The following is a 27487-nucleotide window of genomic DNA, read 5'->3' as shown; positions in this document are numbered from 1 at the left end:
GATTGCGCGTGAACGCCTCCCAAAGACAAATATAGATACTATTTAGTATATTAGGCGCTTAATCTATATTTATACAACGTCGAAGAGGAGAGGAGACAAATGTGAGAGAGAGAGAAAAGGAACGAGATGCGAGGCAGAACGAAAAATAGGTGCGCGTCAAGCGTACACACGCGAGCAGAGTGCGAGTGAGTGTGAGAGGAATGAAGAACAAGCGGAGATGGTTTATAAATAAAACTAGTTTATACTTCTTAAAATATTTTTTCGATTAAACATAAATATAATGTTATATATTATAGCTACTGTCTAGACTTTTATTACACTACGCCATCTTCCGATTTTCGAAGCTCACACGAGAGAGAGAGTGAAATTTTTTTTTTTTAAAGTCGAGGCAAATTTCTTTTTATCCGATGTTTGAACTTCGAATGAGAAATTACGTTAAATAATTAAAAATGTTGTTGCTGATGAATTTCTGGTTTGCCATGTGAAACTGTTGAATAGGTCATGTTTATTGATTTTACAAAACATCCGAACAAATGGAAAAAAAGGAATGAAAAGCATGAAAAAAAATCAGCCCCGCGTTTGTTACTTTCAAACCTCTGGTTTCAAAAATATTCGTTTTTTTAAATTAAATTTAAGCGCGTTCGCGCTAATAATTTTATTATTTTGTTTATAATATTGAAAATCATATAGTTCTTTATAATTATTGTTTTTCAAACGCAACGTCATTGATAACTTATTAATACAACAAGGTTAATCCTTCATTAGTTCATTTCTGAATACCAATGGTTTAAGTTACCTGATGTATGAAAAAAAAAAAAAAAAAAAAAAAAATACAACAAAAAAACAAAAACAAAAAAAACAATACAGTGACGAGATTTTCTTTAATTTATCGCTGAGATAGAAGAAAAGCGATGATCGATTAACTGTTGCTTTACCAATGAGAAGGACTGAGTCTGTGTCTTATTTAACGTTGGATACGAGACCAACTGCGGTACCTTGCCAAGGTAAATGTCAGACGTATGAAAGTAAATAAAAAAATAAAATAATAATAAAAAAAAAAAAAACTTAAAATCACTGAGTGCCTACAATCGGTGATTGTAGTAAACTAGTCAGTTAAGAAGAAATTTCATTGAAAAAAGACATCGAATACAATAAAAATGAAAGTTCTATGGTAGGATGAAAAAAAAAAAATAATGAGGCTGTCTAGTCTTAAAGTTAGAAGCCTTGGCGACGTTGCTGCTCCTGTCTGTAATGGTAAGCGCTCGATATCAAGTCGTTATTTAATTCAACGCTGTGCGAAATCGTGAGGCATAGAATTCGATGTTGATCTAGAGAATTAAACATTAAAAGAAAAAATAGATAGTTAAGAAAGTAATGAAAAGCGTCTCGATACGTCGACGCGAAACTAGAGAAAATAATTTTTAGGATTTAAGTATTACGTATACACTATAATAGGCATACGCAACAGCGAGCGATTTAGAAAATATTAATAGTTATAAATTAATATTTCCTACATCAACTATTATTAGCAATTAAATAATAATTATTACTTTTATGACAATTTTTATCATTTAATCATATATTACAGTTATTCTTACGTTTACGATTTTATTATGATCGACTATTTTATTTTTATTGTATCATTACTATTGACTAATGGTAAAACTACTCCTGTACTTAATTGTAATAAATAAGACGACGACGAAGCGAAAAACTCGCTGCTAGGCGTCTTTCTTAGATATCCTATAATCAATTAGGAAAAAATAGTTATAATATAAATATATATATTATTCATATATATATATATTGCCTGTTATATATATATATACAATACTATGTTCACCGATATGCAGCAAAGCATTAGATTTTAAAGATGGAGAAAATATCAAATACATATTGTCTCTGAGAGAAAAAGGATATTATTATTTGCCCATTCGATCGCACCCACGCATCATTTTTTTCCCCCCCTCAACGCGTGTACAGTAAAGTCGCGAAAAATAATAGTCTAACATTAAAAATAGCAACAAGGAAAAAGTCGAGCGATGCAACAACGATGCGGAACGACAAAAAGATTACCGCCAATCTAAGTGAGACGGTAGCGCTGAAACGCTTCTTCGACTTATTTGGGCCTCTTACCTATAAATATAAACGCTTCATGCGCTGAGAGAGAGCAGCTATACTTTGTATATAAATTTGTATTTCCGTCCGTGTGGTGATCTCCCGCGCGCATATGTGGTGCACCATCTCCCTTCCTCAAAGAGGGACAGCATCTTTTTTTTTTTTGGCTGCCGTACGATTGTAATTGCTGCCCTTCCGTTTGCAGTATGTCATACACGGCTCGTTAAAAATTGGGAGGATGAGCCCTGCCCCGCGATCGCTCGATCGGCTGCGTGCACACCGAGTATTTTTAACCGTCTTGACAAACAATATTCATGTGGTTACCGATTGTTGTTCTTTTTTTCATTCATTAAACGGAGAACGAAGAACTTGAAAAATTGCTGTGGGTAGAAGGATGAACATTTTTTATCCAAATTAACAAATAAAGTTTTAATAAGAGCTTGGAATTTTTTTGATACAGTTGTACACTTTGCAACTACACTTTGCTTGGACGAAAATTAATGGCCCTGTGATTCAACAACTTAACAACATCAATTTTTTAAACGACAACGCTGGGTTTAAAAAGCTACATACATACCTTGTGAAACTCTTGTTCGATAACGACCCTAAAAATTATACTTTTAAGGCAAAAAAAAAAAAAAAAAAAAAAAAAAAAAAATGGAAAAACGTGATGAAATTTCGGAAGTTGTATTAGTTACCGATTCCACGTAAGTACGTTTGATGATAAATATTTTTTGGTTCCAGTGAACCGCGTATGACTAAAAAAGTATCGATCGGTAAAAATCGACCGATCAATAACACTCATGACCTGGCCGTTGGTTGATAAACACCGACAGCAGGTGGTGCTCTCTGAAACAGTCAATAGAGCAGACGTAAGGGAAAGTGTGTCCGAAGACGCCTTTATCGGGACCGCGTGTGGGTGGTAGAGAGGAAAGCTCAGATTCACACGCACACACACATCAATGTATGGCTTAATTTTAATTTTACTAATTAGTCCCAAAAATGACGGAGCCAATCAGTGACCTTTGGACACTTTAGCCACACTCCCCCCGCTCTACGGTCGATCGCCTGGGCTGATGGGTTCGTTATACCCGGTGAGATACTGAAGTGCCAGGTGATGGTCAGAAAGTCCTCTGAGATCCTGGAGAGACCTATCCTCGAGGTGTTCCTGTCCTCAGATAGCCCCTGGAACAAACGGTCTCATGGCTTGAGCTTTTCCTCGAAAACGCCCCGAGGATGGTGTCCAGATTCTTGAACGTAAGCTAATATCGCGATGATCAAGTTCGGGCTACCCTAACTACTTGCAGAAAGACGTAAAGATTTTTACTGGTATAGTAGATTTGGCGGGCGTCGCAAGCTCTCCGAGCTCGATTTTTGACTAGAATCCCCTGGGGTACATGACATCCGTCATACCCTCAAAATTTATTTTAAGTTGGCAGCATCCAACAGTGGTTGTCTGCTCTCGGCTGCGCCTACTCCTTTTGATATCCAGTTGTAGTCCTCGGGAGATGCTTCTAAAAAGCGGTGGCTGAAGCACCCATTAATATTGCGATAATTATCATACCATACTGTTATATGCATGGTACAATCGTTATTACGAGTACTGCTCTTTCTACCGTCATCGTAATATGTTGTCATCACCACAAGCTTGAGATGCCCACCTGCGTGAGATTCGAGATCCGTATCGATCTTTTACGGTTCGGACAGGTGAAAATAAGCAGGAAAGAGACGAGCTCTCGCGGCCGCGGTAACACGGAGCACAAAATCCGCACTATGGAACCGTTTAATCGGATGAAAGTGGTTTCGTATGGCGGATTGTGGTCTAACGATACATTGTGCAGCAAGTTGATTGTAACGGCTCGGACCACCCATCGAAGCGCTCGGTTTTTTCTTTGTCAATTATCGTACAAACTATACCTAAAATGAGTCTCGAAACAAAAGTTCAAGACAACGAGTTTCTCGTCCGATCGACGAGATGGAAGCACCGGATATTCACGCAAGGATAACGAGAACGTGATGGTAACTCTTGAAAAAACCCAAGATCCAGAACTCGTCGTTTATTACACGTGTGGTACTTCAGATCGTTACAGTATACAAGTACAACTTAATTACCTAACACAATGTAGATGCTCGTCTAAGATATACGTGAACGAGATTAACGCGATGAAGTAAAAATCAGTGAAGCTCTGTGGCAACGCTCATCTTATCGGGTACTTCCTTATCACAGGATCGTACACATGTGTATATTATCTAAAAGATATACTTGTGCGTTTATATACATATTAAACGACTCAAGGTCACAACCGCTTTTAAAGCCGCGTCAGACGTGTCCAGCTGATTCGTAAAATTATCCGGCTAATCTTTCCTAATAAAAAGCTTCGAGCCACCGAGTGACGGAGCACACATTGCATGTAGAAGCGGAGGTGACGACTGACGACGGGCTGCATTTTATACGCTGGCTCGTGCACAAAAACGACCGACCGTCCGGCTGGTCGCGTGCCACTACATAAACGTACTTACCTGATCAACCGTCTCTCCAGTCCTTAAATTTAAGGTGCAATTCATCGTGGATATACTTTACATCCGTATATTCCGTTTTTTCTCCAAGAAAGTGCCGCGTCCTTCCGTCACACGACGACTAAGCGAAGACAAATAGAGGTGATTAGTGTGCTTACTGCCTTCCTGAATGAACTATTGTAAAACTTTTTTTTTTTTTTTCATCACGACTTGAAGTGAGTGCAATATCTTTGCTTGTACTTATTCTTTTTTTTTTTTTTTTTTTTTCAAAGGCAGAGTGAATCAGGATAAAGTGGTGTTGTTCAGTCATTTTTCATTAGTGCAGTGACATTATTTTGTTCGTCAAGCTGTACCGCTTTTCTTACATCTTCAGCCAAAGTTTCTTACCTCTCGTTTTTAACTCTAATTTAGTGCCATACTTTGTCCTGCGCCAGTTTGCGCTTCCCACAGAGTTTACGTGAAAATTTATTTTTACTGCTTTCGAATTAATGGCTGGCCCAATGACATCATATGTTTCATTAACAAAAAAAAAAAAAAAAAATTAATAATACAAAAGCTACTAATTATCAGCAACCTACGTATCACTGGTATTTTTTCTTGGGTAAATAATATATTAAAATTTTTTTAGGTGGATTCCACGGTTTGTCCTCGTGTGTAATTTTTTCAAAAGGCCTGTGTGACATTTAAAAATGGACGCGGATTTGTAAAATATCAAGGAAGAGATTATCAGAAGAAGCATTAAGTTTCCATTAAGTCAGTTATTATTTCGAATGAATTAAAAATTTTTATCCACTCACTTCCACGTAGGAATGTTCATTTCGTGGATTCCGCAGGGACCATTACACGTAGGCTCTGTCAATGGGATATTATTTGTTCGGTTACGAAAAAATTTTTAATTAATAAAGTGGATTTTTAGTAAGTCGTAGAGTAAACTCAAGAGCTAATGAACGGAAGTAAAATTGATTTTACGAGGCATACAATTGGTTTTTCAAGAGTATCATAAATCGGTGTAAAAACGGTCCAACTTTGGTACTAATATTACAATAACAGTGATACTAATAGAACCATTAAAAGATGAAGGAAAACACGAAATGCGGATTTTGGTGCTTTTACCCAAAGTGGCTGCAAAATTGGGCCACTTCGCGGACCTTCATCGCGGTTTATGGTCTTCTCGGCACTGTGCAGTCGATGTCCTTTATTTACATCGTCGTGAGCTTAACGACCCTAGAAAAGAGATTCAAAATTCCCAGTCGGACAACAGGTAAGCGAACTTTTTTCAGCGTTTGGATCATTAACAAATTTGGTGGCTTATCTTATCTAAAAACATTAATTCTTTTTTTTTTAATCTATCTATGAAAAAAAAAAAATAAAAAATTGAGGCCCCAAGCCATGCACGTATGCACGCCTAGTTGTATAAAAATGAGAATTTTCTGTTCTTTGTAATGTATGTTGGTACAACAGAATGAGCATCATAGTTTTATTAAGTAATCTAATTCTGTAATACGAAAGTACCTTTTCTTTCATCTGCAACTTCTATCAAATATTATTATTCGAAAAACCAAAGATCATGGCATTGCTGAAAAACCAAGGGACGATTCGAGGAAAATGTTTTGTTAGATAGTTAAACGCACAGTTCTATTCCCCAGGTATAATCATGTCAGGCAACGAAATATCCCAGATCCTATCGGTCCTGCTGATTTACTACGGTAACGCCGGCCACCGGCCACGATGGTTGGCCGTGGGGGTGTTCTGCAGTGCTCTGTCCTGCCTCGTCCTCGCCCTGCCACACTTCATCTACGGCCCGGGTCAGGATGCCCTGGCCCTGACCCGCGAGTACCTGAACGCGTCGCTGGTCTCCCACCCGGGCAAGACTACCGATTTGCCGGTCTGCTCGAGGGCCAGCCAACCCGAGGCCTGCGACGAGGAGAGTCTCACCGACACGAGCATCGTGCCCCGACTACTGGTCTTCTTCTCCCAGTTCATCCTGGGCATCGGGACGACCTTGTACTATGGCCTCGGGCAGACCTACATGGACGACAACACCAAGAAGAAGAACGTGCCCATGCTCCTGGGTACGGCACTTTGATGTTCAATTCACTTGGAATGCTACTGTGCTATCTTTGCACGTGTAGACAAAGTCATTGTTTGGAGTTAGTGGTAAACTAACTATCAGAGCTCTAATCATTTTACCTATTGATAAGGCAATCGTTATCTCCTGTCGATGAAAAAATGTGGAGTAAAGTTAATTAAATGACGCTATTGATTTTATGGAAAAACGAGAAGATACACGGGGGAAAAAACATGAACAATTTATCATTGCAAAATTACGATTTTTCTATAGGCTTCACATTAGCATTGCGAATGGTTGGACCAACTCTTGGCTATGTCCTGAGCTACCTGTGCTTAAATTTGTACATCGACCCAACCCTGCACCCCATAATCGACCAAAAGGACCCGAGATGGCTCGGCGCCTGGTGGCTCGGTTGGATCATTCTCGGCCCTGCAATGTTTATATTTTCGGGGCTGCTTGCCATGTTTCCTCGAGAACTCGACAAATCAAAAAGGCCCACCATCATCAAGGAAGAAGAGGAAGCTCTGAATGTATGAGTTAAAAACAATATGTTTCCAACATGATTGCACGAAATGGATGTTGATAAACATAAAAAAAAAAGAAAAAAGAAAAAAACCAAATGATATAAATTACTTTGTGCAGGAAAGTAAAGTCCCTTTGAGGATCGAGGCAAGTAAAAACGAATGCAATGGGACTACAAATTTGGTGGAAAAGCCCACCTTGAGAGAATTCCCAAAGGCGGTCAAGCGAATAATGACAAATAAAATTTTCCTGTGCACTTTATTTAGTGGATTATTTTACGTTTTGAGCGCTTCTCCGTACATAAGTTTCTTCGCCAAGTACCTGGAGGTGCAGTTCCAAACTACTCCAGGTGGAGGTACCATATTTGTCGGTAAGTAAAAAAAAATGAACATTACATGATTTTTGTTGTTTGAAAATGTTTAATTGATCTTACAAAGAATTGTTGTCGTCTCTTTGTCACTTTACATTCGTTGGATATGATCACTTGGTTCGTGTATAGTGCGGGTCAGTTCAAAAATTCCATTGGGTCTTACACTATAAAACGATACAAACTAAAAATGAAAGAGGAGAAGCGCTTTAAAATTCGGGAGCGTGGGTGTATGACGTCACCAGGGTTATAAACACTACTTTATAATGTCACCCAAAATTTTTAATCAGTAGTATCTTCCTCAAGTTTTGTTCACGTGTAAAAAGAAAAAAATACGTATTTCAAAAAATTGGCATAAGTACGGGGGTTGTAAAAACCACGCACAGATGGTACACAGAAAAAAAATCATTAAAAATCGAAAAAAATTGAAAATAAGCATTACCGCATTTGATTTTTATTCATCGTATTTTAACTGTCTCTATTATTGTTATTATCATTGTTATAATAATCATCGGTTGATTTATTTAATTGTTTCCTGATTAATACTTTTATACAATCAAAAAATCATTATTGCTTCGCACCAGGTCCACTGACTCTTTTGGGGATGGTACTCGGCTACATGGTCTCTGGCGTGTTAATAGGCAAATTCAAACCATCCCCCAAGTATCTACTGTATTGGAACGTCTTTGTGGGAGTTGTCTATCTTCTCGGTCAGATTTCATTCATGTTTCTCGGTTGTAGTGGCAGCATCGAAGGCGTCGACATGGCCACCATGAAGTGAGTCTCGTGAGTTTGCTCATTCAAAATCGAATAAAAAAAAATATTAAACAGCGAGTAACGCGAGGTAAAACAAAATTTCCATGATCCTCGTGACGCAGAATGAACCTGACGTCACCGTGCAACGCAGCCTGCAGCTGCGAGACGGTCAAGTACGCGCCTGTCTGTCACCAGCCCACAAAGACCACCTTTTTCTCGGCCTGCCACGCCGGCTGCCGCACGATCGTGAACGACACCACGTTCGCCGATTGCGGCTGCGTGTCTGGTCTCCAGGATGTCCTTGGAACCCCTCGGAGCCTCAATCATGTAGTCACCTTGGGTCCTTGCGAGCACGACTGTTTCAATTCCTACCTACTGTTTGCCGTCATTGCAATGATCACTGACACTCTTAGCTGTTCGGGGACCATTGTTTCCGTGCTTTTGAGCTTCAGGTGCGTCGAGACGAGGGACAAGAGTCTCGCTCAGGGAATGACTTTGATGATGCTGTCGCTGTTCGGTTTGATTCCTGGGCCCATCATCTTTGGTGCCATCATGGACTCGACGTGCCTCATTTGGGACATGTCCTGCGGGAGAAACGGCAACTGTTGGTTCTACCACACGGATAACTTCAAATACTACGTCAATGTCGTCTCCGCCGGTTAGTGAGCACGCATTTTTTTTCCTTCATAAGCAATTTGGTTTAAGACCGTACATTAATAATAATAAGAAAAAATAAATGATTCCTTATTTTCTTCCAGGTTTCTGTATCGTTGCATTGATGTTTGACGTAACAGTGTGCCATCTCGTTAAGGACATTGACTTTTACGGGGAGGAAGACGAGAAAAAAAAGACACCCGCTCTCAAGGGCAGCCAGTTGAAACTGCCCAATGAAGAGGACATCGTCAGGCCGTAACAGTCGTCGATACAACGACTGCGTGCTTATGTGTGACTTTTATTTGAATCCTTTGATTTTCATTCCTTTTTTTGTACGCGCACGACATGACTTGTAAATATTACCTTAATTCATTTTTTCATTGATCGTCAGTGGTTTATGTAAGAGATTTTATTTAGCTTTTTTTTATATGAAACAACGTACGTGTAGTCATAGCATGACTGGAATCCATAAATATATAAATCAATAATGGTATAATACCGCTGGATATCATAAAAACTGTATAATCAAAAGACTTCAAGCATTAATAATTAGCCCTGAAGACAACAGAATTAAAGGAATTTACCTCATGAAATCTTCTCATATCAATTATAATATGTAGATATTACGCCTGACCTCAATAGTAATATTACCAAATAAATTTACGAATATTTCCAAACATCTTCAAAATGATTTCTTAAGTTGATTCTGGTACGTCATTCACGGTATAACGTCAAAGTGTGTCCAAGTACAAGTTTACACCAAACAAGGAACATCAGCTTCTTCCTCAAGTGGCTCATTACGACAAGAGTTGTGATATTAATGTTGAAATTGTTAGCCCACGTAATGTTACCTTCTTAACTTTTTTTTTTTTTTTTTTTTTTATATATAATAAAACAATGAAAAGAACCCCAACATCACACAATTTTTCGTCGAAAAAACCCTATTTTTACAACTTTGAAATATTGTCCCATGAGGTTGCAATAACGTCGTATAAACTTAGTAAGAATGTTCAAAATGTCCACTGATACTTCTAACTGAAAATCCCTTCAAGACATAGTTTAACATTAACGCGATCTAATATTCTTGTCCATTTCAATATTACTCGAATGAATAAAATGAAAATTTACCACTGCCGGAAATGATGATAAATCATCCCAACCTCTTACTTAAGGTGGTGCCATCCTGATAGATAATACCATCTATGTTGACTATCGATTGCAAACAAATTCATATAAAAGTAGCGTAGAAATGATTTTCAGTTAGTAAGATCAGCGGAAATTTTCAACGTTTTTTGTGTCCTCTTAGGGACCGCACACAGTAATTTTCTCACGATGAGTACGGATGCCATACGACTTTTGCGATAGCAGTGTTAGCCCAGCTAATTCGTGCGATTATCCGTCTCTGTCTCTTAATCAAAGTGTTAGGGAGCGGGGGTCAGGACAGCAGCGGTGGTAATAATATATATACCTACGTGTACTTACGCACGCTCGGGCTGCATCAGCCGATGGCTCGAGTTCAAACGAGATACTTAGTCCAGTTTCGATCGTCCGGCGAGTCGCGGTGAATCGCGCGGCGCGATAGTAACGGACTGTGCATGGGCTTCGTTGTTTCTGTGACCCTCTCGTTTGCCCGTCTAACAGTTGATTGGTACATTGCCCTTCCTTTTCTCTATCAGGAACACTTGGAATCCTACCACCACGTAAGGACGAAAGGAAACGGCTACTGTCCTTGACCATTGTGCCATTATTTTCAACCATCGGGTATACGTATATACAGTGAGTTCAATGTCATTGCTTCATCTCGGAAAATAATTAATAACAGAGCATCGCCCTTAAGGTTAAATTATGCTCATTAAATTAGTGATGTTTTATTGCTTTATTGATTGATCATTAAATCTATATAAATGTAATGGTATAAAATATTGCTCGGGGAGGGTGAGTTTTATCAATTCATACGACTCAGAAGTGCGAGTCCGATTAACGACTGTAGCAATCGATCAAGCGCCACCGGCTTATCGTACCGGCTGGCCATGAAGTTTTTTAAATTTATTTATAAATGCTATCAAATAGGTTTTTCTTTTTTTTACGTAAAGACTTAAGAATGTTCTGATACCGCAATCATATGCCTCATACATATAAATGAAAAAACGTGGATTATCCCAATCAATACATTAAAATCTTTTAGTAATCTTCTAAAATACATTTGGATAAACAGTCGATTGTTTTACAATTAAAATTCTTTACCCTTGGCGAAGCTCGTATTTAAAACGTGTCTATTAGCTTCGATGCGGTTAATGTGACTTTTTTGTTAAACTCATTAGACACTCGAATTTACGAAAAATCTCGCGTATCGGCGAAACTTTTCTTAATGTTTCTCATAATGTTGAACAAAATTTAACCTTTTATTGAAACAATCAATCAATCATTACAAAAGGAGATAACAGAAAGTTAATGCATTAATCCCTACGTCCGTTGACAAGTGGAAATTATAACCGATTCTTGAGTGTATTATACAATAACAGCAAAGATAAAAAATTAATCCAAGACACTCAACATCGAGCCTAGCGCGCATTTTAATGAATAATTAATGTATGCACACCAAAGCGGCGCTGCGCGGCAGCGTAATAAGTAGGTACGCAAGGCGAAACGCATCGTATGACGCGTCAGCACGTGCATTTGAAAGAGATGTGTCTTGTACCACGTATAATTATTTTTTACATCGTGCGTAATACAGTGTACGTATTGTCACGTTCGGGGCGGTGTGCTGACGTAAAAAGAAACGTGCCATTTTTTTGTTTTGGGCTGAAAATCAGTACTTATCGAATGATTCTGGTTGTACATTTTGGAAGAGAGACAAATTTAGACTAACGGTATAAAAAATGTACCAGAAAAACTATTTGAACGAACAGTGGATTTTGCTGTAAGTAATTTTGTGACGCGGTGCACTTGATATATTTTGAGGGCAGGAAGTGTCTTGACAATGCAGTCAGAAGGGAACACACGTACATGCTTCATTTGAGATCGGAAGGAGACTGATCTGTGAAGAGAGATCGGCAAATCACTTGATTGAGTTTGTTGATGAAAAAATCTTGAGTAGGTACTACCTACACAATTTTTGTTGTTGTTGTTTCGGATGAGATGTCCATTTGAATTTGGATCTGGTTAGCTCAATTGTTTCAATTGACCGACTAACAAGGTAATCACTCGTGCCGTATACTCCGAGCCACAAATCTTGATAAAACTTTTGGCGATTGCCTTATTTTTTCCTTCAACAACCGTGTGCGTCATTCTTTTTTTACACAGTCAAGACTTGTTTCAACATTTTGCTTCTTGAATGATTGCATGACCGATATTTAAGAGTAATAGATCAAACTTTAACTATGGCTTGGCTTAAACCGGATTTTTCTTAATAAAGACAAAAAAATTGTATTGTGCCCTAAAAAAGTGTGATACGTGGCACGTGTTTTTTCACTTATTATTTAAAAATAATATCATTCTTATAACTTTTCTGTTAACAAAGATTAATTTTGTATATTTTTATATAAACACATATGACATACATGATTTCCTTCAAGTCAAAAACATAATTGAAAATAACAATTAATCAGGTATATCAATAACACAGACAGTAAATAGTCAATTATTTTCTATCACTTATTATTCTAATAAAAAAGGGGTACAGGCAGGCTTGTTTGTATGGTGTTTATTCATCAATAACTTACATTGAAACATCGACTACCATAGTTAGGTTGATAGAATATGGGACTCTTAATTTTCTACACAAATCGGTTCGAGACTCGCAGGGGCTCTAAAGTTATGACCTGCGTTAAAACTTACCTATGCCTATTAAAATGACTAACAAAATCAAATAAATTTCTTTGCGAGAGTTTTATTCCGTACATCGAATTTTTTTTCTCAATAAATAGTTATGAATTGACTTGCATACCCATCATCAAAAGAATGATTTTTGAAAATAATTTCGTTATTTGTTTACAATTTTTCATTTATGTTACAATAGCTCAACAAATTTGCACCAGTAACATCGTGCAATGGAACGTAAGGTGATTCGTCGTTTTAACAAGTAGCGCATTAAAGCTCACATGATAAAACAAAACTCCTAATCAATAAGTACCCAAGTGCATCGCAAACGCCCACGTTAGAGTATAATGTTGCGCACCACTGCTAAGCACACGTGCGCCGCGGATAGACCTATTTCATGTCCGCAGCTTCTGTTTATAATTTACATAAGTAATTATAAATTTAATCGTTGACTCTGTCGAGTTACTTTGTCTTGATGTATCGCTCGCGATTATACATAACGTGTTTCGTGCGCGTATGTTGTTTGCACGAGAAACCGGAAATTGTTGAGTATATTTAATAATTTAAAAAAAAACTCCTTCATCTTCGTAATTGTTGCGTACTAATTGTAGCCGAAGTAAAAATCGATAAAAATTATCAGCATAATGATGGTATCGCTGAATGCGCTGCTTCACCATCGCGGAGGATTAGTGTACGTATTTTGTTTATCACCGCGAAAGATAATTCAACTGTCACCTTCTCATTTCACCCGAGTACACTTGTGGAAGGTTCTTAATATAACTCATGATAGGGAATATTGTGCTGTTCAACGGCTAGTATATATGATACGTAAACCACATAATTTTACCTGTGAAAAATAGACATTGTACCTTTAAGTGTGGATTCGTATTGAAATAACATATAGGAATAATTAACAGGGCTAAAAGATGAAGGAAAATACGAAATGCGGATTTTGGTGCTTTTACCCAAAGTGGCTGCAAAATTGGGCCACTTCGCGGACCTTCATCGCGGTTTATGGTCTCCTCGGCACTGTGCAGTCGATGGCCTTTATTTACATCGTCGTGAGCTTAACGACCCTAGAAAAGAGATTCAAAATTCCCAGTCGGACAACAGGTAAGCCTTTTTATTGACATAATTTTATGCATTTTCAAGCGCGTTATTAGATTGAAAAAAAAAAAAAAAAAAAAAAAAAATTTAAGAAACTGTGTTGTACTCATATAGCGTGGATACAATGAATGAAAGAAAAAAAAAACTTTTGTAATCGTCAAACATAGTGTACCTACGGTAGTAAAAGTGAATGGTGTGTATGTCATAACTTATTTTAGTGTCGGTGTGCTCGCAAAGCCACAGTTAACTGGGTAAGTGGTCGGACGTAATTGAAGAAGAGTGAAAAATCTGTCGTGTCCATATAGTTTGTGAACTAGGTATGGATGTAAATTATTTCAGAGTGCTTTATCGTATTGCTAGAAAAGGGACGTGCGTCGCGCAGCGGCAATTTTATTATATCATACATCGCTGCTTGAAAGACATGTGTATTTCAGTAGTGATTTTTTTATGATACATAGCGGTGCGTATAAAGTCTAATGGAACTTGATATACAGCTACTGGTGTGGTCGTGATAGTGTAGTAGTATTTATTTATTTATTTTTTTTCCCCTTTCATCGAGTGACCTTCAGCTATCGACTTACTCTGACCACTAACTAATTCATAATTGTACAAATAATGGTTCTTATTAGATTTTTACTGATAACCAAACGCTAATCATTGAGACACTTTGCGATTATCAAAAGTTTTTTAAATATATCTAGGACTGATTCCAAAAGTAATCGTTAATTCCTGACAATTTCCAGATGACTTTACATTTTGTACAATTGTTTGTTTGTTTCAAAAAGTTTTAAATCTTAATATCATTAATATATTTTAAAGAAACAAACAAATTGTATTCTTTGAAATCATGGTTTTTAGAAAAAAAAAAAAAATAGTAAGTATAGTAAGAATATTGTCTTCTAAGAACGAGTTTAAGAATTTTCTATGTATTTTTAACATTGTTACGTAATCGACGGAATAATGGACGCTATAAATGTTTTCCAGGTATAATATTGTCAGGCAACGAAATCTCCCAGATCCTATCGGTCCTGCTGATCTACTACGGCGGCGCCGGCCACAGACCGCGTTGGATAGCCGTGGGGGTGTTCTGCAGTGCCCTGTCCTGCCTCGTCCTCGCCCTGCCGCACTTCATCTACGGCCCGGGTCAGGATGCCCTGGCCCTGACCCGCGAGTACCTGAACGCATCGCTGGTCTCCCACCCGGGCAAGACTACCGATTTGCCGGTCTGCTCGAGGGCCAGCCAACCCGAGGCCTGCGACGAGGAGAGTCTCACCGACACGAGCATCGTGCCCCGACTTCTGGTCTTCTTCTCCCAGTTCATCCTGGGCATCGGGACGACCTTGTACTATGGCCTCGGGCAGACCTACATGGACGACAACACCAAGAAGAAGAACGTGCCCATGCTTTTAGGTTTTTTTTCCATTATTGTTGTTATTATCGTCGAATGATAGGTTCCCATACCGACTCGTTTACGCATCGAAAAGTTGCTTTTTAAAAACCACCCAATTTGTTAATTTTGCCGGTCACGGTAGAACCAAGCGAAAATTGAAAGGCACTACCGATCGCAAAGAAGGGGAACAAAGGAAATCGCTCGTGTACAGATAGAAAAAAACCGCAAGCACTTGAGAGATCGGGATTGCGCGTCTATTAAACCTTTACGGAGCATTGAGAAATTTCCTTATCAGCTCAGCGGAACGAGCAAACAACAATGGCTTCACAACTGCGTCGCCGAAGATAATCACCGACGTTGCGTACAGTACAACCTATCGGCAACTTTATCGGGAGAGTAAGAAAAATATTCTGCCAACAAAGCACCCGATCGACGATGGTTTTTCAGGTTTCACGTTTGCCCTGCGGACGGTGGGACCGGCACTCGGGTTCGTTTTGAGCTACCTGTGCTTAAATTTGTACATCGACCCAACCCTGCACCCCATAATCGACCAAAAGGACCCAAGATGGCTCGGCGCCTGGTGGCTCGGTTGGATCATTCTCGGGCTCACAATGTCGGTCTTTTCGGCGCTGCTTGCCATGTTTCCCCGAGAACTCGAGAGGTCGAAAAGATCCGCCAACAGCAAGGAAGAAAAGGAGGCTCTGAGCGTAAGCCAAGAGACATTGGAAGCCGATTTTTATGAAAAATGATGATATTGACGGTGTGTGTCTTGCTGCGTAGGAATGCGAGGTGCCCCTGAAGTTCGAGTCAAACAAGGCAACACCGGCAGAGCCGATGGAAAAGCCCACCTTGAGAGAATTTCCGAAAACGGTCAAGCGAATAATCACGAATAAAATATTGTTCTGCAACATATTCAGCGGAGTGTTTTACGTTTTGAGCGCCGCCCCGTTCATGAGTTTCCTCGCCAAGTACCTGGAGGTGCAGTTCCAAACCTCTCCGGGTGGAGGCAGCTTACTAGTTGGTAATGTCACACCTTTGACTGCGATCACCAAAGGTTAAAAGTATCTCGGGTAACAGTAGTAAATTATACATTCGTTTCAGGCCCGCTCACTCTTATGGGGATGGTACTCGGGTTCATAATCTCTGGAGTGGTTATAGGCAGGTTCAAGCCATCACCGAGGCCTCTGCTCTTTTGGAACGTCCTCGTGGGCCTTGGCTACTTCGTCACGCAGATCTCGTTCATGCTTCTTGGCTGTGAAAATAGCATCCAGGGCGTCGACATGGACACCATGAAGTGAGTCTCGTGAGTCTCACATTTACGTACACGTAATGATCATTGTGCAATTTGTGCGGAAAAAGGCCATAGTCGTTGTTGTACACGCCGAGAGAGAGAAATGCAAAAAAACTCCTTCTTTTATCGATCAACGTAGAGCAATTATATTCTTATTCGTCCCTCCCGGCGTGTCCAGCGTTCGTGATGTTTAAAAAATCGGTTAAATTTGATTTCCCCGATCGCAGAGTGAACCTGACGTCACCGTGCAACGCAGCCTGCAGCTGCGAGACGGTCAAGTACGCGCCTGTCTGTCACCAGCCCACAAAGACCACCTTTTTCTCGGCCTGCCACGCCGGCTGCCGCACGATCGTGAACGACACCACGTTCGCCGATTGCGGCTGCGTGTCCGATCTGACCTCCGTCTTCCGGGACCAGAGCCTCCAGGGTGCTTCGTTGCTACTGTACCGGGATGGCCTTGGGGCAGTCCAGAGCCTCGACCACGTTGTCACAGCTGGTCCCTGCAACCACAACTGCCTCATGCCTCACGTGCTGTTTGCCATTATCTCCACGGTCATCAACATACTCGGCTGTTCGGGGAAGATCGGCAACGTGCTCGTGAATTACCGATGCGTCGAGACGAGGGACAAGAGCCTGGCCCAGGGAATCGGTCTGATGGTCATTTCGCTGTTTGGGCTGATCCCGGGTCCCATTCTTTTTGGCGCCATCATTGACTCGACGTGCCTCATTTGGGACATGTCTTGCAAGAAAAATGGCAATTGTTGGTTCTACCACACGAGCGACTTTCGTTACTACGTCAATCTCACCTCTGCCTGTTGGTGTTTTTTTTTTCTTCTTCTTTTCTCTTCCTCGCTCTGCTTGTCAATATTGAAACGTGAAAATTGTTCGTCCTCCCCGTACTGTTGCAGGTCTGTGCATAATCGGGGTGATGTTCGACGCGACGGTGTGCTACCTCTCGAAGGACCTCGATCTCTACGGATACAAGGAGGAAGCCGAGGGTAGGCGCACGCCTGCGCTCAAGGGTAGTCAGCTGAAACTGCCCGACGAAAAGGACATCGTCAGGCTCAAACAGTCGTCGACGTAGCAACTTCGTGCCGATGAACTATTTTTTTTTTCTTCCTTCTCCCATTTGAAAACTGTATGTTTTCAAGGACGTTGATTCTTTTTTTTTATACCTATATACATCCGTATAAAGACCGATTGTAAATACTACCGTATTTTAAGGAATTGTAATTTTTATCTTTTACAATAATACACGACATCCACGAGTTTGTTGATTTCATATTACATGCCGAGAGTCTTTTCCTTTTTTTTTTTAATTTCAAGCGTAAGTACCTGTTTTTGACTTTGAAAATTATAAAAATGTTTTCCAAAATCCTACGATCTCACCATCAATATTTAGCGTGACGTCAAAAGTACAATTGTACCAAAATGCTTGCAAGCTCAAAACGCAGTGCTCGAGAAGCTCGCAACGACGGGTGTATAGGAAAAGCGACGAATCTACGGTCGAGTCTAATCGTCGTAAACTCACTCGTCCGGCCTTGATTCTACTATACACATGCGCGCACAGAGCACAGCTGAATAGTGCCCGCAGACCGAGAGAGAGAGTAATTTAGATCGTGGCCGGGTTACCATCAGCCGCGAGTCGCGAAGTTGTACGAGTGTAAGGCCTTAGCTTCGCTCGACCGATGCCTTCTTCAGATTTTTTTTTTTTTTTTTTTTATCTAACCGAATTTTCGGTTCAACGATGCTTACCTGGAACCTTGAGCTATTTTCACAGAGACAACGATAAGATTCAAGTTATTGATCAAAATCATTATTGTACACAATGGATAATCATTTGTATTCTTCATCGACTTTGGCTTTTTAAATTTTTCCGTTTTGCAGAGGTAATCTTTACCACGAATTGATCCCTAGAATCTGAATACGCATCTCTAAAGGTAATAGTGCACTTGAATTGCATAACTTGTGTAGCTTTGTCGGGACGAAAACTAATTTTTTTTATCAGGTTAAACAGTACAACAAGAGCGCAAAGTCAGCAAGTACACAAATCGTATGTTGCCGAGGACGGTGCGTAGAGATTTTTATTTGCCCCACTCGAGAGGCCGTTGACTCGATTGTGCTGAAATATCAAATTGCCTGGCGTAGAATCTAAATTTAGGTCGGGTCCTACGACTCCGCGCGACTAAAATAGTATATATTGAAAAAAAAAAAAAAAAAAAAAAAAAAGGAAGAAGTAAGTTGTCTACAATATAATATTGATTTTTCCTATGGTCAACGTTCGATCGAGTGACCGATAAAGACGTGATTGCTGTTCAATTAAATTTATCACCCACGCGATCGATTTGTCGGGGTGATAGATAAATAAATAAACAGTGTTCGGTGGAAAAACGCAATTTTTCAGTCTCACGCAACATTCCAAGACAATCGGAGTTTTTCTCTGATATGTCCCTTATCGGGTGCGATTTCTCTCTTTATCGCTCTCGTCAACGCGTTGACACATATTATCAGACGTTGACGTCCTGCGCTCGTTCTCAATCCAACGGCTCTCGCAGACCATGCAACTTCTGTTTATGGAATCCATTGTCGATGCGTACAACTCATGTCTTGTTTGTGACATTGAGGATGTTTGAACAAACAGATACGCCATCTCCGATCGTTGTTCCGATGAGGAAAACCCAAGTACAAGTACCTGCTGGTACTACTACGTATTAGTCTCCGGAACGACCATACTTTTTTCATTTTAAAGGTATCATGAATGGGACTTTTTTCTCTGTTTATCACGTGAGATTTTCCCATTAGAAGGGCAGAAGGGTAGCCAGCCATCCGAGTAACGACAAGTACACAAGAAGCGGTGAGGTACGTACGGAGAGTATACACGTACGCGTAGTGTACAGTCCAAGTCTCGCCGTCAAACGAACGAAATTCCGGCAATTAGCAATTAGCTAACGGCTCCGTTACCGGTCGACCGCCCATTAAGTTTGCCGTTCACGGCGCTATAATTGCCCGAAATGTGCTTGGATATCGAAATTTCGGAGAAAGGGGGGGGGGGGGGGGTATCGATGTTCCGCGCTGCTTACATTTGCATTTTCTCTCATCTTTTCACGATTGTCGTGATCACCATTGGGGGGAAAATCAAATTGTACCCAGGCGTATTTTAACACCAACAGGTCAACGATCAATAAAATGATAGAATTAAACAAAACTCGTGCCCGGGGATGTTGAAAGTGCCGTTGGTCTAACCGATCGTATAGTCGCGTGTATATGTACTTACGCATCACCAGCGGTGCACCTTCATTGTCGAATATGGGTGCACGCACGCGCTCGTGCCCGTGTATTTAAGGCTCGCTTGGGTTATGGGTCGTAATAGGCTCACAATGGGTGTATACACGCGCTCGGCAAGTGCGTAGGTGGGCAGCCGAGAAAGACTCGGAAGATAGCCTTAGGAGAGCGCCGAGTCGTCGGCTTCGCGCAAAATACGCCTCGAATGCCTATATTACGTGTGTACGCGCGAGCCAACCGATCCATATCTGTTTTGTCCATCCACGCAACTCTGTAGTCTTCTTATCGAGTCGACATCGTTCAGCCAATATTGGCTTATCGATCGTCCGATCGGCGTGGAACTTTTCGTCCACTTAGTTTTTTTTTGCTTTTTTTTTCTGCCCACTTGATGTTGTACTCGTTTGAAAAACACACTTCTACAAAAATAATTACCACTGTTTGCTCGAGTGTAATGTACTTTATCATCGGGACTGATGGAAAATAAATGCACGGGTACGATGTATTCCGTACCGCATGATGTTTCCCTCAACTATACCGTACTTGTTGTCTACGCGTTTGGTAGGACTTTCTCGAAGAAGCCTATAAGTGTAGGTATGACTAAATGAGCGTATCGGCCTGAAAAACGATTAAGTGCATATAAGGAGGTTCCTTACAATTTTTTCAGAAAGAAAAACCTTATTCAAACGTACTGTAATTGTGGTCTTTGGTGGCCCAATGTGTCCGTGTATAAGAGGGTACCCGATGAAGTTTTTAGATTCACTCGTTTAAGGGTATCATTTCAATTATGATGGAATTGGATGGCTCAAGGTCTAGATAAATTTTATTTGAAAAAAAAAAAAAAAAAAAAAAAAAAATGATTAATTTACTTTTGTTTTTAGACTCCGATTTTCTTATCAATTTCCATTACATCGCAAAAAAACTTAATTTCTTAATACTAGGTAGTTTGATATGTAACTTGGGGAAATTATAAAAAACCAAAGCAGCGTTCAAGATAACAATCAGGAGTGACATAAAAATTTGCAGTACAGCCAAGTTATATCGTTTTCAAGATATGGTAATCAATGTTTAAACGTTTAATTAGTATATTTTATATCTACAATATAAAGATCGGACGAAAAATTGTTTAACTAATGTGGTTTTAATGCTTCATTGTTCGAATTCTTTTACTGATTTGTGACTCTTTATTGTTTCTGTATAAAAAAAGTTACGTGATCAATCAAGAATGATAATACTTGAAAATGAATATTATCTTTTGGTACGAAAAAATTGAGAACTCATCCGAGGTCGTAGAGCTTAATATTTGTGCGTACAAATAAATAGAAATCGGCCTATCGGGGATTTAAAACATTGTTCTCAGGAGGATAAAAAATGCATAAGTAAAGTATTCCACATATGTACAATGACATGTATATGTATATGTACATTTAATGTTAACACCGATGAATTTCCACGACCGATCGACTATAATCTGATCGGGTAAAAGGAAGAGGGGCAGGCTTTCCACGATCGTCTTCCACTAGCTTCGCCTATGAGCTCCGGTAGAGCGTCTTATCAGCGGTAGCGCGGTAACGGCACGGTAGCATAGCGTCTAGTGCATACGTCACGGCTCTTTGCAGCCCATCCACGACGAGAAAATCGAGCTGGTCTCATACCTAATAGTCGAAAAACGCATCGCGGCCTGGGCACGTCGTCGCGTGGCTCGGTGTTACTCCCTGCACTATTTTTTGTTTTCCCTACCGAGCTCATCTCTGCGGGTTTTCGTTGCGATCGCGGTAGTGATGGGAATACTCTAGTGTCAATAGGGTATTGTAGTTTTTTTTTTTTTTTTTTTTTTTTTTAATACCATATAGCTCTTGGGAGACGTAGTTGGGTTTGATCGCTGATGCAGATACTCGGGACGTCGACGGACGTTGAGGTGTGTGACTTGGAATTGGTTTTCAAGGCCGAATTGCTCCTACCGCGCGATAGTTTGATTGCCGATTTTTGGACTCGAGTGACCATGGTGTCGAGTGGTTCCAATCATCAACGTCAAGATGATTGTTATTTATTTATTTTTTTTTTAAATTTTTAACGAGCTCGTTTGACTATATCATCGGACCAATGATTTTCGAAATTGTCACCACAAGCAAATTTAATGCTCGTGCTCGCTTGGTGATATTAATAATTTTGCTCCCCCAATATTGGGGTTTTACGCACTTTAGAGTTTAACGAATCAAAAAACTATATCAATCTAGTTGACAAAGAACGGAACGGCGGAAGTAACATAAACGCTGCAAATGACAGAATAATGACTGCTACAGCACTTTTGAATAGATCTAGTCGGACGCGCACGACCATTCCGTAACTAATACCCGCGGTATTTTAATTTTGTTATTTTTTCGTTTCTTTTGTTTTGAACTGCACATTTTGAAGCTTTTGGCACATATTTTGTTCAAATAACTCAGTTGTCATTTTAAAAATTCACTCTCAAAGGCAGTGAGCATCCGACCACTTGGAAGGGAGGAAAAAAAAAATTTCCGAAAAATTTGTCTCTCGCGAGCTTACCATCTTTGAGAGAAAATACCCCTCAAAAAGTCGAGAGAAAGGACAGACGTGTTGCACTTTTTCAGCTGAACCATTAGCCCGCCCATGCGTCTGTTACCATCTTCGGAAATCCAAAGTCTCCTGATAGCCGTAAGTTCGCGCCCTCCAGACTCCATCACGATGAGAACAACGAGCGCACGCGAAGCGCCAGCCCTCGAAATCTGACGACAGGTTGATTTCCCTTTGTTTTATCGCGAGCGGCGAACAACAACTCGACGATTATTGTGCCGGATACAAGAAAAGGAAGAAAAGATAATACATACATATAGCGATTAAAGGTAAAATCACGTAAAAGGGAGCACATCAGGGGAAAATAGTAATAGTATAGTCAAGGGCATATACGAGAATAGTCCTTCGATCCATATGTGGGGCACGTGTAGCGGTAGAACGATATCGCGAGGCCCAAAGATCGGACCATCATTGTAGCAGTGACAGGATGAACAGCGTGAGCAGAGAAAACAACGGCCAGCGCAACGGGCCGGAGAGCAAGAAGCTGCTCGACGCGACCCCGCTGACGCCACCCTCGAGCCCGACAACGCCCCAGTTTCGCGATCTCGACGAGATATTCCGTCAATTGCCCATTACCGAGGACACGTCGTGCGGCATATGGTGCCTGCGGGGCCCGTGTTTGCAAAAATTCGCCAATAAGAAGGCCTACGTTTTCCTATACGGCGTCCTCGGCTGCATCTTCTCCGCGTCCTACGCGTACTTCAACGGCACCATCACCACCATCGAGAAGAGGTTCAAGATACCCTCCAAGACGACGGGTAGGGCTTTCGCTAATCTATTGTTTTCATTGTCATTTTTTTTTTTTTTTTTTTTTTTTTTTTTTTTTTAATCTTCGAGTGTTGCGTGTTACTGATCGGCAGGAATCATCACCGTGGGAAATGACATATCGCAGCTGCTCGTTTCGGTGGTGCTGTCTTACTACGCGGGCAAAGGCCACAGGCCCAGATGGATCGCCGTTGGGATTTACACGGTAATGATGCTACATATTGTGATGATTACGAGTCTCGATTAAATGCATGAATTGTACATATGTCTACGTGTGGAAAGTTAAAACTGTCTTTTAATTGCCATGTATATGTACCAAGGCTGGTAATCAAAGAAGCCACGGATCATCAGTTTATCAGATGCGATGTTGGATTTTTTTATTAATTTTTTTTATTTACTCGTACGGTCGTACGGTGCACGGTGTGGAATCATTGAAATATAGATCACGTTTACCCAACTATCGGTCTCAGGCTACTTTATCAAGCTGAAAATTCCGCTTCATCAAAATAAGAATTGGTTCACAATTTGTATGGGCACGGAATTTGATTTCGTCGCGATAAGTACTAATGTTTCACTTTGATTGAGTACGATTGAGTGTTTCGACGGTGATTTTCGATGGTCTTACTTGTACGATATTTGGTAGCCATGAGTACATTTATAATTATATTCAAATGACGTAGGTGTGCTTTTACGGTGGTTAGTCCTATGCATACGCGCGTAGTAGAATATCGAAAATTGCACTCGTTGTACGTGGTATATTAACATGAGTTATTAATTTAGAAATTTACTTATCGTGTCCTCTAATCGGTGCAGAATTTTTAAGCATTTGAAAGTACATGTCGTTAACGGTAGTATTGCATTACACAATCAAAATTGATTTGAACAAATACGATGATGTGGAATGCAACGGTTTCATGTGTTTATATTTTTTTGTACGTCATTGCATAAGCTTATAAAGCCTTCCGACTTAGTTTTCGTGCTTACGATGATAAGATTGAAAGATCAAGATAGTAACCCAGTAGTCACTGGATCACTAAAAGTCCGTCTCTCTACCATCCGGCCTATAAATGTACGAACGTGATTTGAGATGTAATCTAATACTTAAAAACAAATCATGTTTCGAAAAGTATATATCTATATACCTGTTGGTCTTGGAACTCTTTTGATCAATTATCTCCACCTCGTAATGATGAATCAAAAAATCTCATTTGCCCAATATTAGTAGCTTGTATGTCATGCTTTTTCCATGCATACCAAAAAATCAATTAAACCATGACTTTTGAAAATTAATTACTTAATATTAAAAAAACTTGGCATGTTAGCGTGGTAGAAAAAAAAAATTATTATCTCGGCACTTTCGTGCACCGGTATGCAAATCAAATCAGGGATCTAATACACGACTTACACGTACATACACACACGTGTATTAAAATCGCGAAGAGGCTTCGTTGATGGCTATATACGTGTACCACATTGCGTGTATTCGCGTACGCGTTTGTGACGTAGCAAAGTACAACGGCATGAAGAGACGTGCGTTATCTTCTAGCGTCTGTTAACAGGGTTCTACGAGAGAGAGAGAGATCCTCGCGAGTGATTGCGCACAATTTTCGGATGATTTATGACATTAGACGATGCACACATATACGTGTTGTTCGCGTTTTCTCGCTCATCTCCGTGTCACGATCTCTGAAAATTGTTCGATAAGCTTGCAAATGAATGGCCATAAAGTTATTTATCATCAAAATGGCACCAACGATTACACGTAAAGGCATATGGTTGAAAAAATGCATGTCAAAAAATGAAACTCAAAGAGACGCGTGTGATGCAATGCCGCAGGTCGTGCTGTTCTGCTGCTTGACAATGTTGCCCCACTTCCTGTACGGTCCCGGCGAGGACGCTCTGCTCCTGACGAAAGAGTACGGCCCGTCGCTCGAGCTCGGGGCGACCAACGCGACGAGCTTCACCCCGGAAAAGCAGCGCAAGTTCCTCTGCAAGAACCGCACGAGCGCCTCCCACTGCATCGAAGCCGATGGCAACTTTGCCCCCCAAGTGCTCCTCTTCGTAGCCCAGCTCGTCTCGGGGATCGGGGGCTCGCTCTACTACACCCTCGGCGTATCCTACATGGACGACAACATCCAAAAATCCAAAACTCCGGCCCTCATCAGCTTCTCGTACTTCCTGAGGATGCTGGGCCCGGCCCTGGGCTACGGGCTCGCCTCCTTCGCCCTCAAGTTCTACATCAGTCCGACTCTCACCCCCACAATCACCATGCACGACCCAAGGTACGTCCAACAACCACTCTTGGCCCACGATAACCCCCTCCTACGTTAAATTTAATTTCGTTTCTCCAACATTGCCAGGTGGCTGGGGGCTTGGTGGCTCGGCTGGATCATCCTGGCCATCCTGCTGTTTGTGTTTGCCAGCGTCGTGGCGTTATTCCCGAAAACGCTGCCCCGTGCAGCCGCGCGTAAAGTCCTCGCCCAGGAGCGCAACAAATCAGCGAGTAATTTAAAAGCCGCGGCCAACCAGCAGGAACAAGAACTGCCGGCCTCGGTGGGCGACATGCTGAGGACGTTCAAGCGTCTGCTGACCAACACGACCCTCATGTGCAACAACCTCGCGGCGGTGTTCTACCTGATGGGGTACATGCCCTACTGGATCTTCATGCCCAAGTACATCGAGACCCAGTACAAGCAGTCGGCGTCTGTGTCGTCGCTCATCACCGGCACCGTGGGCCTCGTGTTCAGCGCGTTTGGTATCCTCCTGTCGGGCCTCGTCATCTCCAAGTACAAGCCCAAGGCGCGCTACCTCGCCGCCTGGAACGTCATGGTCGGGGCCATATCCGTCCTGGGCATGATATCGTACGCGTTTCTCAGCTGCCCGGCCAACGACAAGCAGATCGCCGTGGCCGAGGACGGCTCCCTCGAGACCCTGCTCCCCTGCAACCAGCACTGCCACTGCGACTACGTCACCTACAACCCCGTCTGCTCGGAGCTCGGCCGGACTTTTATATCCGCCTGCCACGCTGGCTGCACGACCATCAAGGTTTGGCTTTTCTCTTCATTCAACCGTGTGCCGATATTTTTTGCAATGTTGTTGCTTTTTTTTTTTTTTTTTTTTTCCAAGGTGGACGAGGCGACTAGCAAGATTTACTCGGAGTGCAGCTGCATCAAGCCGAGTTTGGCGCTAAACGGGACGAGTAGCGGGGATTTTTGGAGTCCGCGGGACTTTGGGACCGCGGTGCCCGGAGCTTGCCCGATCGACTGCGTGGACAAGTTTTATATATTTTTGGCGGTCGTTTGCGTGCTGAAGTTCGTCGGCGCGACCGGCAGGGCTTCGAACTTCTTGGTGTCGGTCAGGTGCGTCGACGAGAAGGACAAGACGGTGGCCATGGGCTTCGGCCTGACCATCATGAGTCTCTTTGCCTTCATACCGTCGCCCATTCTCTTTGGCTACATTCTAGGTTTGTCGCGTCTTTTCGTAACTCCCACAATGTTGCGAGGTTTAATAAATACGCCCACGTTTCGTTTGACAGATAAGACGTGCCTCGTGTGGGGAAAGACGTGCTCGGGCACGGGAAACTGTTGGCTGTACAACGGCGAGACTCTCAGGTACCTCCTGAACTTCACCGCTGCCTGTAAGCTACACGTCTTTTATTTGCCGTTTTATTTTGGCTGAAATTTTTATTAAGTAATCATCTTTGATTTCTTTCCGACCGTTTAGCTTTCGTTACCGTGGGCACGGTATTCGATGTCGGCGTCTGGTATTACGTTAAGGATGTCAAAATTTTCGACGAGGAGGTCGAGCTGGAGAACATAGCCGAAGAGCCCGGTGATTTGTAAAAAAAACAACAAAACAAAAAAATTGTTGGAAATAATGCCAGGATATTCGTCAAAATGTCGACAATGCGTTACATACCATAAATATATATGTTATTGAAAATAAGCAGGAATGATTGCGAAGTGCGTGTGTTGAAAGGTGTACATGAAACGGACGTGTGGACGGTTAATGTAAGGTTACTCTTTAAATTTTATATTGTTATTCTCCATCAAATGTTTGAAAATCATCGTTATTTTAGAAAATTGATCGTTGTACCTACAACGTAGACTGTTTTTATATATATGTAATATGAATAATACCTACATGTACCTATCTATATAATATAATAAACAAAAAAAATGTCCAGAGCCGGTTGTATGTGCAAATGTTCAGCAATAAATGATTCGAATACTCGAA

The 27487-nt window shown here is 41.1% G+C and overlaps 3 protein-coding genes across 3 annotated transcripts; all 3 read left to right on the top strand.

Annotated features, from left to right (window-relative positions):
* The first annotated feature begins 5427 nt into the window (after positions 1-5427).
* On the top strand, positions 5428-9663 carry LOC106643740 (solute carrier organic anion transporter family member 74D). Its single transcript, XM_014358994.2, has 7 exons — positions 5428-5896; positions 6282-6707; positions 6977-7236; positions 7349-7598; positions 8180-8372; positions 8474-9009; positions 9110-9663. The coding sequence occupies exons 1-7, from the start codon at positions 5710-5712 to the stop codon at positions 9262-9264; spliced, it is 2007 nt and encodes a 668-aa protein (XP_014214480.2). The 5' UTR covers positions 5428-5709; the 3' UTR covers positions 9265-9663.
* A 3922-nt stretch (positions 9664-13585) lies between these two features.
* Positions 13586-17881, top strand: Oatp33Ea (Organic anion transporting polypeptide 33Ea). The gene is made up of 7 exons (XM_014358992.2): positions 13586-13937; positions 14916-15341; positions 15769-16028; positions 16102-16342; positions 16423-16615; positions 16840-17426; positions 17521-17881. The coding sequence occupies exons 1-7, from the start codon at positions 13751-13753 to the stop codon at positions 17694-17696; spliced, it is 2070 nt and encodes a 689-aa protein (XP_014214478.2). The 5' UTR covers positions 13586-13750; the 3' UTR covers positions 17697-17881.
* Positions 17882-21869: 3988 nt separating this feature from the next.
* Oatp58Dc (Organic anion transporting polypeptide 58Dc) lies at positions 21870-27479 on the top strand. Its single transcript, XM_014358985.2, has 8 exons — positions 21870-22250; positions 22504-23244; positions 23347-23456; positions 25088-25533; positions 25612-26296; positions 26378-26714; positions 26787-26888; positions 26975-27479. The coding sequence occupies exons 2-8, from the start codon at positions 22914-22916 to the stop codon at positions 27091-27093; spliced, it is 2130 nt and encodes a 709-aa protein (XP_014214471.2). The 5' UTR covers positions 21870-22250; positions 22504-22913; the 3' UTR covers positions 27094-27479.
* The last annotated feature ends 8 nt before the right edge of the window (positions 27480-27487 follow it).

Source organism: Copidosoma floridanum, unplaced genomic scaffold (genome assembly GCF_036245765.1).
Source record: "Copidosoma floridanum isolate Cflo_tuat_1 unplaced genomic scaffold, Cflo_Japanese_pri ptg000001l, whole genome shotgun sequence".
Taxonomy (NCBI): Eukaryota; Metazoa; Arthropoda; class Insecta; order Hymenoptera; family Encyrtidae; genus Copidosoma; species Copidosoma floridanum.
The sequence above is the reverse complement of the archived record's forward strand: the minus strand, read 5'-3'. Positions and strand labels throughout refer to the sequence as shown.